This window comes from Neofelis nebulosa, chromosome 12 (genome assembly GCF_028018385.1).
Source record: "Neofelis nebulosa isolate mNeoNeb1 chromosome 12, mNeoNeb1.pri, whole genome shotgun sequence".
In the NCBI taxonomy this organism is placed as follows: Eukaryota; Metazoa; Chordata; class Mammalia; order Carnivora; family Felidae; genus Neofelis; species Neofelis nebulosa.
In genome coordinates this window covers 36,700,049-36,712,362 of record NC_080793.1, presented here as the reverse complement: position 1 = coordinate 36,712,362, position 12,314 = coordinate 36,700,049, and the positions used below count along the sequence as shown (strand labels likewise).

General features: G+C 43.7%; 1 protein-coding gene across 3 annotated transcripts in view; it reads right to left on the bottom strand.

The window, feature by feature from the left end:
- Positions 1–11,963, bottom strand: part of RNF38 (ring finger protein 38) — a 131,796-nt gene extending 119,833 nt beyond the window's left edge. Inside the window, exon 1 of one of the 3 annotated variants that reach the window (XM_058694906.1) lies at positions 11,531–11,963. In XM_058694906.1, the coding sequence (XP_058550889.1) occupies positions 11,531–11,780 (250 nt within the window). In that variant the 5' untranslated portion in view covers positions 11,781–11,963. The remainder of the gene's footprint in view (positions 1–11,530) is intronic. The other 2 variants (XM_058694904.1, XM_058694903.1) reach the window with 2 other exon arrangements.
- Positions 11,964–12,314: the final 351 nt, after the last annotated feature.

The window sequence follows — 12,314 nt, the reverse complement described above, 5'->3', positions numbered from 1 at the left end:
GACAAACCACAGTGATATACCTTTTCTGTTCTAACAAGGATACCTTTACCAACATCCATTAGTCTACTTATCCTCCACTGCCACGGCTCAGGCTCCACCTCCAGACAGCTTGGGCTGGAGAGGAGGGGGTGGATATGTTCCCAGAATTCCACCTTTAACTTCCTGCTGTCTCTCAAAGGCTCAGAAATTTTCTTTCAAAAACTGCACCCTAAGACCCCTGCCTCGGCCTCTCCTTTGGCCCTTCTCTCATCTTCCGCCATTGGGTCTAAGGTCAGTCCTGAGTCAACTGCAAACATGTTGACTTAATCAGGAAATCTGCGAGGGCACTACATACACATTTGTGCTTGAGAAACACTCACTGCTCAATCCAGCCTGACTCAGTAATACAACAATCTGCTTTTTTTTTTTTTCTTTTTTAAAAAAGGCACTTCCAGTTTCACTTCTAGTTCCTACCAGGTTAATGCCCCGCCCTCCTACAACACAGCCCCCCTTTTTAAGCTTTTCTGACCCAGGAAGTAGCACAGACAATTCTGTGGAGCTCATACCCAATTTGACTTGCCTCTCCCTTTTTTTTTTTTGCCTCTTCCTTCTTAAAAGCAATCTTGGAATCAGTATTTCTAAAGCCCCTTTGCAATTTGGTAATTTTTCTTCCACAGAAACAAAGTTTGAATCAAACCTTAAAATAAATTTAGGCAGTTTTAATTACACAGCACCAGGAAAAATAAATAATATTCTATCAAACAACTATACTTCAAAAGGAAACATGTACATCTCCAATGTTCTAAAGAAAGATTTTGCTATGGCAAAACTATATTTCTACTATTTCCAACTATTTATGTTAAATTAAAATCACTTACGTCAATTGAGACAGAGTTCATTTTTTTTTTGAAGATTTTGTTCTACCAAAAATTAGACTCAAAGTATATACAGTATTATCTAAACATTCTAGAATCAAATTCTGACTCTTGTTTTGACCTTAACATCCAATTTAATAACGTCATGAGTTGCACACAAATTCATTTTAAGAAGGCAGATCTTTTACTTGTTGCCTTTGTTGGTTTTTTGGTTTTGTTTTTTGTTTTTTTTAGCACACAATGGTAGCTTTTATTCAAAGTTCAAAAATATCATAGAATAGTAATAATTTGTTTTCAACAATATATGTAGAATTTTTAAATAGAAACATTGGATAATTAGATCACAAGAGTTCATGACTCATTCTTGACATACAGCAAAGGCAGTCAACAATGATTTCCATTAGAGCCCCCAAACATAACTCTAGAGTTGTTCTGAAGGTAAGATTCTTAAACTCCAAAAAGCAAATAGGTGGAAATGCCTCAATTATCTGAATTAATCAGTCTTTGCCCTGGCTGAACAGAAAGAACATCTTCCTCCGATGAACTAATTCCATATCACTTAGGAAGCTGAAAAGCAAACAATTCATTTTTCCTTTCTAGGTATCCATAAGCAAAGTAGGAGAAAAAGATTGTTGGCAGTGCTCCACTCAAAAACAGGCCACGTTCCAAAAGTCTGTAAGTACTGTACCTGGTTTTGACCTTAGAATCTCATTTTCTCACAGCACATTTTCTAAAAGGATGGCTCACCAATGCCTATTAAGCCTACAATATAGATGAAATATTAGAAACACCATCCATAACTGTTTATGAGAAAATTTACTCAATCTCAGATTCCAACTTAGCACTTTTGAAGTAGCTCACTTGGTAACCACAATGCTATATTATTTTCCTCAAATAATCCACTGTCTCAGACAGCATCAACCCCACACCAGGCTCTCCAACTAACACCTGAAATGTTCATATTCTATGCTACTGGATTAAGAGATATGTTTATGCTTTAGCTTGTGACAAACCAATTTATTATGGAAATTAAGTAGGCCAAAAAGAAAAGGCTAAAATGAAGTCTAACATCCATTCTTGGATGGATGATATTTGGGGGAAGGGTACCCATATCCACAAAAAAGATGAAATTCAGAAGTTCCTCTGAGTAGGGTCAAATTTTTCCGATAAATTTTTTTATCTGCGTAAGTGCCCAAACAAGCCCTCAGTTAAGACCCTAGTGTTCAGGATTACAGAATATGAGAGATTTTCTAAGAAGTAATTTAAATATGCCTGTTCTAATGTAAATCCACCCACCCCAGTGCAGGTACTCCTACTCTTTATGTAAAAAAGTAATGAATGACTTTTAAAAATCAATTAAATAATCTTAATGCAGTAATTCAGAGTTTTAAGAAAAGAGATTTCTCAGGAGCAAAGGTAAAACTAAAGACTGCAAATTCCTTTCAGTGGCTAAAGCAGTGATCACCTTTGCTTACATTCAACCTTTTGTTACCAAAACTAACTCCTAAGTCTGCTAGAAAAAAGAGAGAGAGAGAGAGAGAGAGAAAGAGAGAGATGTAGTAAAGCATGATGGCTAAAAATATAGACTCTGGAACTAGACAGCTTCAGTTCATATCCCAGATAACACTCTTAATAGCTGCATCCTCTCTAGCAAGTTATTTAACCTCTCTCTGTTCCAGTTTCTTCATCTGCACATTAAGGATAATAATAGCATCAACCTTAGAGGTCTATAGTGCAAATTAAATGAATTAATCCACGTAAAGCACTTGGAACAGAACTTTGCACACAATAAGTGACAATTACCATTTAGACATTTAAAAAGTGGGCTTTGGAAAAACTAAAAGCCCTTAAAGCTAAAAAATCAAAGAAAAAAAGATGAAAAAGTGATCGACATATAGACAACAGGGTATCCTATTTCCTTGGAGAATAATATTCATGAAGAAGAATAGTAGAGATTGAAATAATGAAGACCTAATTATGCTGGTCTTGAATACCAGACCAAAATAATTTTTTTTTTTATTTTTTAACGTTTATTCATTTTTGAGAGACAGAAAGAGACAGAACATGAGCGGGGAAGGGGCAGAGAGAGGGGGAGACACAGAATCCAAAGCGGACTCCAGGCTCTGAGCTGTCAGCACAGAGCCCAACGCGGGGCTCAAACTCACAACTGCGAGATCATGACCTAAGCCGAAGTTGGACGCTCAACCGACTAAGCCACCCAGGAGCCCCTAAAATTTTTTTTAATGTCTATTTATTTTGATCGAGAGAGAGAGAGAGAGAGAGAGAGAGAGAGAGAGAGAGAAAGAATTCCAAGTAGTCTCCACACTATCATCACAGAGCCTGATGTAGGGTTCAATCTCAAAAACTGTGTGGGATCATGACATGAGCCAAAATCAAGAGTTGGATGCTTAACCGACTGAGCCACCCAGGTGTCCTGAAAAAATATTTCTTTTACTTAGTAGATAACCACTCAAATTTTTTATCTGGTTAGGTCTGTGCTTTAGCAACATTAATTCTCATGGTTATATATCACCACTATTAATGAAATTCTGATGTTCTCTGCCCTCTTATTAAGAATTTGCAGACCCAAAAATGCATTTGTTCTGCTACCATACTGTCAGAATCTATCAGTGAACTGTTGCATATCTGAATTTTACCCGAAATCCTCATTGTGCCTGGTACAAAGTAGGCATTCAATAAATGTTTTTATCATTTAGTGGCCACCAGAGAGCAGTAAAGTAAGAGTCAGAGGTTAATCTCCAAAGGAAATGTATGTTATAAATGACACGAAGTAGACAAATAACAGTTTACAATTAAGCTAAAATAAAGTCACTGCTAAGCAATATATTTGCCTAAAACATTGGCGGGGTTGGCGGGGTGGGGGGTGGGGGGAAGCAACCTTACTTCTCATTAAAAGCAGATAAAATGGAGCCTTGTGTATTTTTAAATCTCATAACCTTTAGCTGTCAAATTGGTAGTCCTTTCTAAGGATTATATGGGCAATATCTTTGTAACAGACTACCCGGTAGTCTTATAGGAAGATAAATTTAAGGTAGATTTCTTCAAGATATCTGCATTCCCATGTTCCTTGCAGCATTATTCAAAACAGCTAAGATAGGGACCTATGTGTCTGATGACTAGATGAAGGAAGATGTGGTATATATGTATACAATGGAATATTATTCAGCCATTAGAAAGAAGGAAATCCTGCCATTTGCAACATCCAACAAATGGATGAATGTGGAGGACATAATGTTAAGTGAAACAAGCCAAACAGAGAAAGACAAATACTGTACAACCTCACATGTGGGCTCTAAAATAATAAATAAATAAATAAATAAATAAATAAATAAATAAATAAAATTGTTTTTAATTTAAAAAGTCAAACTCATAGAAACAGAGTAGAATATGGTTACCCGAGTCTGGAAATTAGGGAAAATGGGGAGATGTTGGTCAAAGGGCACAAGCCTTCAATTTAAGATAAGTTCTGAAAATCTATGTATATCATGGTGACTACAGTTAATAATACTGTATTGTATACTTGAAATTTGCTAACAGAATAGATCTGAAACATTCTCTCTCACACACACAGATAACTATGTGAGGTGATGGATGTATTAATAAACCTGATTGTGATTATCATTTCAAAATGTATTCATATGTCAAATCATCACATTGCACACTTTTGTCAGGGGCCATGCTTTTAGAGGAAGGGCCAGCTGACAGTAGCTAAAGGTTTCCATATATAGTACACGTGATCACCCTCACTGCTTCACTCACCACAGAAGTCAGTGCTAAGCTTAACAAAAAAAGGGTCTTTTCCCTTCACCTTGCATAAAGGACAACTGGAATCCACTATCCTAAAGTCTACTGACCTCTGCAATTGTTTGGTGCACTTAGTTTTAAAGAAGCCATGTGCCTTTTTAAATTTTTTTTTTAACGTTTATTTATTATTGAGAGACAGACACAGAGCATGAGCAGGGGAGGGGCGGCGAGATGGAGACACAGAATCTGAAGCAGGCTCCAGGCTCCGAGCTGTCAGCACAGAGCCCGATGCGGGGCTCGAACTCACAGACCGTGAGACCATGACCTGAGCCAAAGTCGGACACTCAACTGACTGAGCCACCCAGGCGCCCCTGGTGCACTTCGTTTTAAAAACACAAAAAAGTTTGTTTGACACACTAGTCAGAGTAATATATGAATAGTTAACATACTAAGAAGAAAGTTTTCATTAAAAGATTGCCAACACAGCTTGGAAGCACATGACATAGATGGTTGATATAAAAGTTTATTAAGCACATATCCCCACACTGATTTTTTTTTTTCTCATGGTGGTAGGGGGAAATTACCTTCCCCAAAATGTCAGTCAGAGCTTACTTTTAGAAACAGGCAAAAAAAGTAATAAGTTATGTATTTGGAGCACCCCTAGTAATAAGTTATGTATTTGGCTTTCTTGGGCAATCAATCATTCTGGCAACAGAAACATAAAGCAAAGTAGACTGGGATTTCTACATACCTTCTTCTAAAGTAGTTTTCAGTTACAATTTTAGACTTAAAAAAAAAAAAACGACCTAAAAAAAAGTTCCGGCTGTCTTATGCTTTTTAAAGCTTCAAGTATCTCGCAAGTATTAGAATGTAAAAATCTGAAATGCATTCACTTAAATACATTCCCATCAGCATTACCAACAACGCTCCATTATCCATTTTGGTACTGACTCCAGATGATTTTTAATCCCGGCTGACTTCTCCCTACCAACAAGAACTTGGATACCATCTTTACCCTGCCTGCCCCCATTACTTGGTTGTGCTTGGGGAATTATAATTACAGTGATCCCGCCTTTAGAACATCCTCAGAGCACAAAGCCTCTTTGTATGACTGGGGGTGAGGGGGGCGACTTCCAGGCTCCACAGCAAAGGGTGGGTGGTTGGTGTCAACACAGGCAACAGAGAAGGAAGAGGAACTGGAGCCACTATGATGGCCCTCGGGTCTGGCTCAATATTGTTGGAGGGGTTTTACTTGAAGGTGCCCGGCCGAATGGTTCTGTAAAGCCTCTGTGCCCCCCACATGGGGAGGAGGGGCAGGACTGACCTGACAGATGGGCAGATCACCACCAAACCCAGAAGACCAGGGAGCAGAAGGAAGCGTGACAAAAGAAAGAAAGAACTAGCTGAAGCCCACAGCCTTTGTGCTGTTCTCGGTACCTCGGGTAATGAAGTCTCTGACAATGAAGGCTATCACCCCAAGATTATCTATACCCCAAAGTATTGGTAGTGGTATGACACCCAGTAGGTACTCAAATATGTATTGAGACACAGATAGGAAGACAAATTCATTAAAACAATTTTTAAATAAGATAGCCTAAAAGCCAAATGAAAAATACTTTTAGTTAATTATGAGACTCCCAACTCCTATTTACAAAGCAGTTACAAAATGGATATACTTGTTTTTACTTTCAGCCTACCCTACTACCACAGTCTAGTCTTCAAAACTACTCACTTTCCAGTTCCATGACGGTAAAACAGATTTCAACCAAAGATCAGTAAGCACTATCTTCAGACACTGAAATCAAAGGTGCTGAAGCAGAACGGATACAGACAGGTACCTTTCAACTCAAGGAACATCCCAAAAGTACTATGAAATGTACTGCTATTTAATTGCTTGCTACTGTCTTCCAAGCATGTATTTCTTCCTCTTACCACTTCTTCCCTCTGCTTTTTCTTTCAACAGGGTCAAATTATTATACATATCAAAACTCACAATCTCGCCCTTATTCCTACACATACTTTAACACAAAAAAGCAGACAATACAGTGATAGCTTTCCATATCATGACTGGAGGAACTACTGATAAACCCCAGTATAATCCGATCATTCTCCTCCTCCACCTGCCCTACGTCACTCCAGTTAAGTGTTCTAAGCAGTCCCTAAAATTGTACCAATATCCATTTAAACAGAACTGGAAAAAATTCAAACTGCTTTGGGTAAGGCCTAAAGGTGAGAACTGTTTGTTTTTCTCGTGTGAGCCTAAGACTATTTTTGTTAAACATTTTTAGCTTTAAGTATATTTTCTTCAAAAAAACCTCCTCCAAAACAGCAGCAAAAGCACAATGGAACTCTGTAACCATCACCCTCAATCATGTTTAAAAATAATAATAAAGACAAGAGAAACCACTTCAAATGTACCTCTCCCTTGAGCCCACAGAACAGCACTCTTCCATGACAACTGTTCTGAAAAACACACTGCCATTATTTGCAAAAGCAGTAGGAAGTCCAGTCTTGTCCTTGGTTGAGCACTACCCCCTCCCCTCTCTCCAAGAAAAAATAAAACAGCAGGAAGCGTAAACAACCACTTAATGGAAAATACAAATGGGTAAATATTTTCAAAATTGGCTAAAAAGCCTCAGGTCTGAAGAAATTCAGGAATACTAGCGTAGGGGGGAATAGGAAGAGAAAAATACCATCGTATTTCCCCCTCAAAGTGAGCGCTGCAAGAATGCAAGAGCAAATGGGGTGGGGTGCATAGCTACTTTCTCTTCTTCAAGTACCAGATGCTGTTGTCTTTTTAATATTTCTCTCATTCCGTCTTTTCATAAATAATGGTATTTTCAAAAAGGGGCATATTTCTCTAGCTCCTTAACAAATTTTTACAATTTTAAGCTGAAAGACTGGTACAACTGAGCATGGTGATGAAAAGCCAGGGGCGGGTCCCTTCCCTTGAAAAGTTCACGTGGGGAAAACGCTTGGAACTCAAGGCCCAAAACTGACATGGCCTCTTCACAGGGTCCACAACTATAGATGTGGACCACAGTTATACACAGACCAACAACGCTGCAAGGCAGCTACTTCACGAAGCACCTTGGTGAGAATCTGAAAAGGGTGCCCCCTCTTCTGAGAGGACACACGTCCACGCGAATTGCTCATTTTGAGAAGTGGAGCACAAATGAATTTGCACTCCCACTTGTCACCCAAAACAGGCGACTTCGGGTTGAGCACAATCTATACAACCTCACACAGCACCCCTGCAAAAATATGGGGTCCCCAAAACCTGGGGACACACTGCCCTTTCAAAGTAGGTTTCCAGAAAGAAGAACCTTACCAAAGACAAACAAGCATTTCACACATTTCATTACCAGAAATCCTCATATTTGTTAATATAAATTAATTCCTAAACATATTAGGACTAGAGCAAAAAGGGTCTGGCAGAGAAGTAAAACTAGCAAATTTGGAAGAAAGGAAACTTCCATCTTGAGGTGATAATCAGTTGTTACTGAAGACCCTAATCTTTGACTATAGGTTCAAATAGCTGAAATTCAAATGCATGTCATAAGCTAAGGCACTAAAAGAATCTCTACCATTTGTAGAGAAAGGTTGGATCACATACATTTACTATTGGGGATTTCCTTTCTCCAAATCTGCTGGTTTTCCTTCTCTGTTAGTGCACGCCCCCCCCCCCCTTTGTTTTTGTTTTTTGTTTGTTTGGGGGTTTTTTGCTCCTATCTTAACTATAAAACCCCATATAGTGAGCGACACAAGTGGTTAAAGTTTGTAAAACCTGATAAATAGCCCTGGTGGATAATGGGCCCCTTAGCTACCTGCATGAAAATAAGAGGAAAAGATGACCAGATTATGAATGCCTTCACATTCAACAGCTTCCAACCCCATCACTCTTTTATGCCCTATAAAAGAGCTAAGTATCACATGGGTCCAAATTAGTCCCAGTTAGGCAGGACAGGCAAGAGAAGGCAGCCTAGGGCAAAGCTAAAATGGAGTACAGCCCAGAGTCAGGAGCCTAAGGCAGTGGTTCTCAAATTTTAGTGGTCATCAGAATCTACTGGGGAACTTTGTCAGAATCAGATGTCTGGGTCCCTCCCTGCAACAGATAAGTTAGAATGTCCTGGAGCACTTATATTTTGACAAAGCTCAAATTGCTGACCTAGGTCCACCAGAAAGTTTAGAAACACTGGGAAATCCTCCATGCCTATCAGCAGTTCCAAAATAAAAGTCACCCATCGCAATACCAGGCTTTGCAGGTCAGAAAGGGGTGAGAAAAGGATCACCAGCCTGCAAGTCTAACAGGCTGTGCTGGACTGGAGTCTGTGGCAGCAGTTTCATTTTTATGGGACAAAAATCCTTCACTCGATAAATAAGAAAATGTTCTGCATGTGAGAAATATTTCAAACATCTGAAAAATATTTAAAATAATATATTGAATATCTCTGACCCAACACCCAAAATAAGCAAATCCTAATTTGCAATTATCTGATTCAGGTTTCTTGGTAATAGAATATTAGATATAATTAAAGCCCTTGGTGTACCCCTGTCCAATCCCATTCTTCATCTTTTCTTCCCAGAGATAATTTCTACTCTGAATTTGGTTAGTTGTTACCATGCATGTTTTTATACTTTCACGACATAGGTACATAGCCCCCAAACCATATTATTTTGCATGTTTTCAGATTTTATACAAGTGCAAACATTTTGTAAGAAATCTGTAACTTGTTCCCCCACCCCATATTATGTTTGTGAGATTCATTCATTTTAAAGCATGAGGCTGTGGTTTATTTTTCACAGTGCTGTAAGACTCAATTGTGTGGGACTAACCATTTATGCATTCCCCTTGTTGGTGGACATTTGAGCTGCAATGAGCATGCTTATACTTTTTCTTACTTATTTTCTTGGACGACCGTATTACTTCTTAGACACAGAAATAGACATTTTGGGTAAATAGGTATGTTAGCCCTCCAACAAGACATCGCTACACTACTGTCCAAGGTAGTTGTATCCATTTACATTCCCACTAGCAGTAAATAAAAGTTGATTTCCCCACAACCTCACTAACACTTGATTACCACAGCATTTAATTTTTGCCACTCTGATGGGTGTGAAACAGCACCTCCTTATTGTTTCAATTTGCATCTCACTAATTAAAATCTTTGACCAGTAAATTTTCATGCTTTTATACATATTTGTCAAATATATGCCTCAATTTTTTAAGAAAAATTTATCTTGTCTAAATCAGGGCAGTTCTTCCAGAGCACGTCCCCATCCCCCAAACACCCACCACAGCTGGAAAGCCGAAGTGCAGGAGGGCAGCAAGAAATCGGCTGACTTAAACAAGGAATCATTTCGGACAAAGGGCCCTAATTAATGCATTTGCTAATTAGTCTCCCCCTTCCCTCTTTTGTCAAGCCTTACTTCCAAGACAATACTATGGGCCGGCAGCCTTAGACCAGGAAACAGAATGCGGGTGGGGAGTGCAAAAGCCAAAACATTTATATAAAAGTACTACAAATGTCTTTACTGGAAGAAAATGAAGTGATTGCAGACCAGTACCTATTACTCAACCTTGTAAGATACCATCCACCTCTAACAGACTCCTTTCAAACCCTTGGCTCCCTCTTTGAAACATCCCAAGTTTTCTCTAGACTAGACACTGCCCCCCCTCCCCTCAGCAACCCTTTTATCTCCCTTCCCCCACAATGACTAAATACCCTGTTCTTTTTCCCCATTCTACAGCTTTCTGAGCTCCACAGGACACTCTCCATTGCCCTCCCTGTCTCTTCTAGAACTCCAAGTCCTCTCCTTCCCTTTCCAAGATATAGCCACTACAGTAAAAACCACCCACCCCAAAGAAAAATGGGAGTCCCTGCAGCACATGGCCCCAACATGCCAGGCTGGAGGGTGGCTTGTCCCAGTCCTCCCTGCTTCCTTCCCCTTCACGCCTCGGATAGCTGTTCTCCAGGGGTCCTCCATGTGTGACAGATCCAGACCACCTGGAAAAAGACTCATTCGGCCTTCTGTAGCAGAAATGCTTTTACTAGGGCCTTATACGCACTTCTGTTTGGGGCACGAACGAAACTCGGGCCATTTCATGAAAACACACACCTTATAGATGTCTCCACAAAAGCGGGAAGGCCTCCCTATTAATCTCAGCTGGATTGGTTTAGTCCGGGCAGTGGTGGGCAATGTGGCCTGGCAGAAACCAAACAGTCCCCATGATGAGAAGTTTCCGAAGCTCTGCCCCATTCACTCAAGAAAGCCCTCCCCCAGGAGGCACACCCCCCATCCGAATCTCTCCCCTCTGAGGGTCCCCAAATCGGCTCCCCAGAGTACCCCCCAAGCCTTCAAAGGGGCCCCTGCTCCTTCTCTCCACCGCGCAAGAGATCTTATCCCCGAAGCCTACCTAAAAAGCATTGGGTGGGCGTGCCTAGGACCAGGGCCTAGAGCCCCCTCCTCCGGATCAATGCCTCTCGGGTCCCGGGGGCTAGGAGTTCTTCCTCCTTCCAGCCCCCCGCCCCCGACTCGGGGCCCGCGCCGGCCCAGGGTGGCCCTGGGTCCCAGCCAGGCTACGGCTCTCACCGGCTACGTGACCTTGGGCAAGTCACTTCCCCCAGTAAGCCTTGGTTTGCTCCTCCGGCCAAGCGGAGACCTAGAGAGGTCCTGCCCTGCCCACCCTAGGGGAGGGGGCAACCCACCGGGTAGGAAAACGCTTTGTGAGCCGCTCGGCGCGGCGGGGACGCAGAGCTCACAGGGTATCCGGGGCCGGACAAAGCTGACCCCAGACAACGCTCCACCCCCTCCGCGGGGCCGGAAGGCTGGACCACACGCCTTTGGGCCCCCCACCCCCGAAACCAACCCACGCCCCTCCCCGCCCGGCCCGCTCCGGGACCCCGTACCTGCTCCCGGAGCTCGGCCGCAGGCGCCGCCACCCTGGGAACCCGCCCGGAGAGGCCCGTGGCCCGGAGGGCTGAGGCGGCCGGCAGCGGCTGGCTCGGGCCGGGGCGGCGGCGGCGGGGGGCGCGGGCGGCGCAGGGGCCCTAGCTCGGCGGCGCCCGGCCTGGGAGACGACGACTGAGGCTGGAAGTGCGCGGCGGCCGCAGCTGCTGAGGCGGCGGCGGCGACCGCGGCGGCGGCGCTTCCGCTCATGGCGGGGGCCGCGGAAAGCGGCTCCGACTGCGACTCGACTCCGGCGGGCGGGCGCTGGCTGGGCCCGGGCCGGCGGCAGCAGCAGCGGTGGCGGCGACGGAGGCGGCTCCCGGAGGGGGAGGAGGCGGAGCCGGGAAGCGGCAGCGGCAGCGGCGGCGGCGGCGGCGGTGGCGGCGGCGGCGGCGGAGGGGGGGGCGGGGACGCGGAGGGGGCGGAGACGCCGCGCCGCCGCGACCAATGGGCGGCCGGCTCCTCAGCCGCCTCTCCGGGGCCGGGCGGGCGGCGCCGTAGGGCATCCTCTGCTGCGGCGGCTCGCGGAGGCGGGGAGGCAAAGGGCCGCCCGCGGGAGAGCCCTGCCCCGGGGACTGCCCCGCCCCCGGTCCGCCTCCGGGGCACAGACGCTGGCCTCCCGGGCCGGGCCTCGCGCCACCCAGGCCCGGCTGCGCCCGAGGCTCAGCTGCGCGGCTGCCTCGGGCGCCGGTGTTTGAGCCAGTGAGTTTGCCAGGGGCTCGGCCCGGGTTGCTGCGGCTCGCC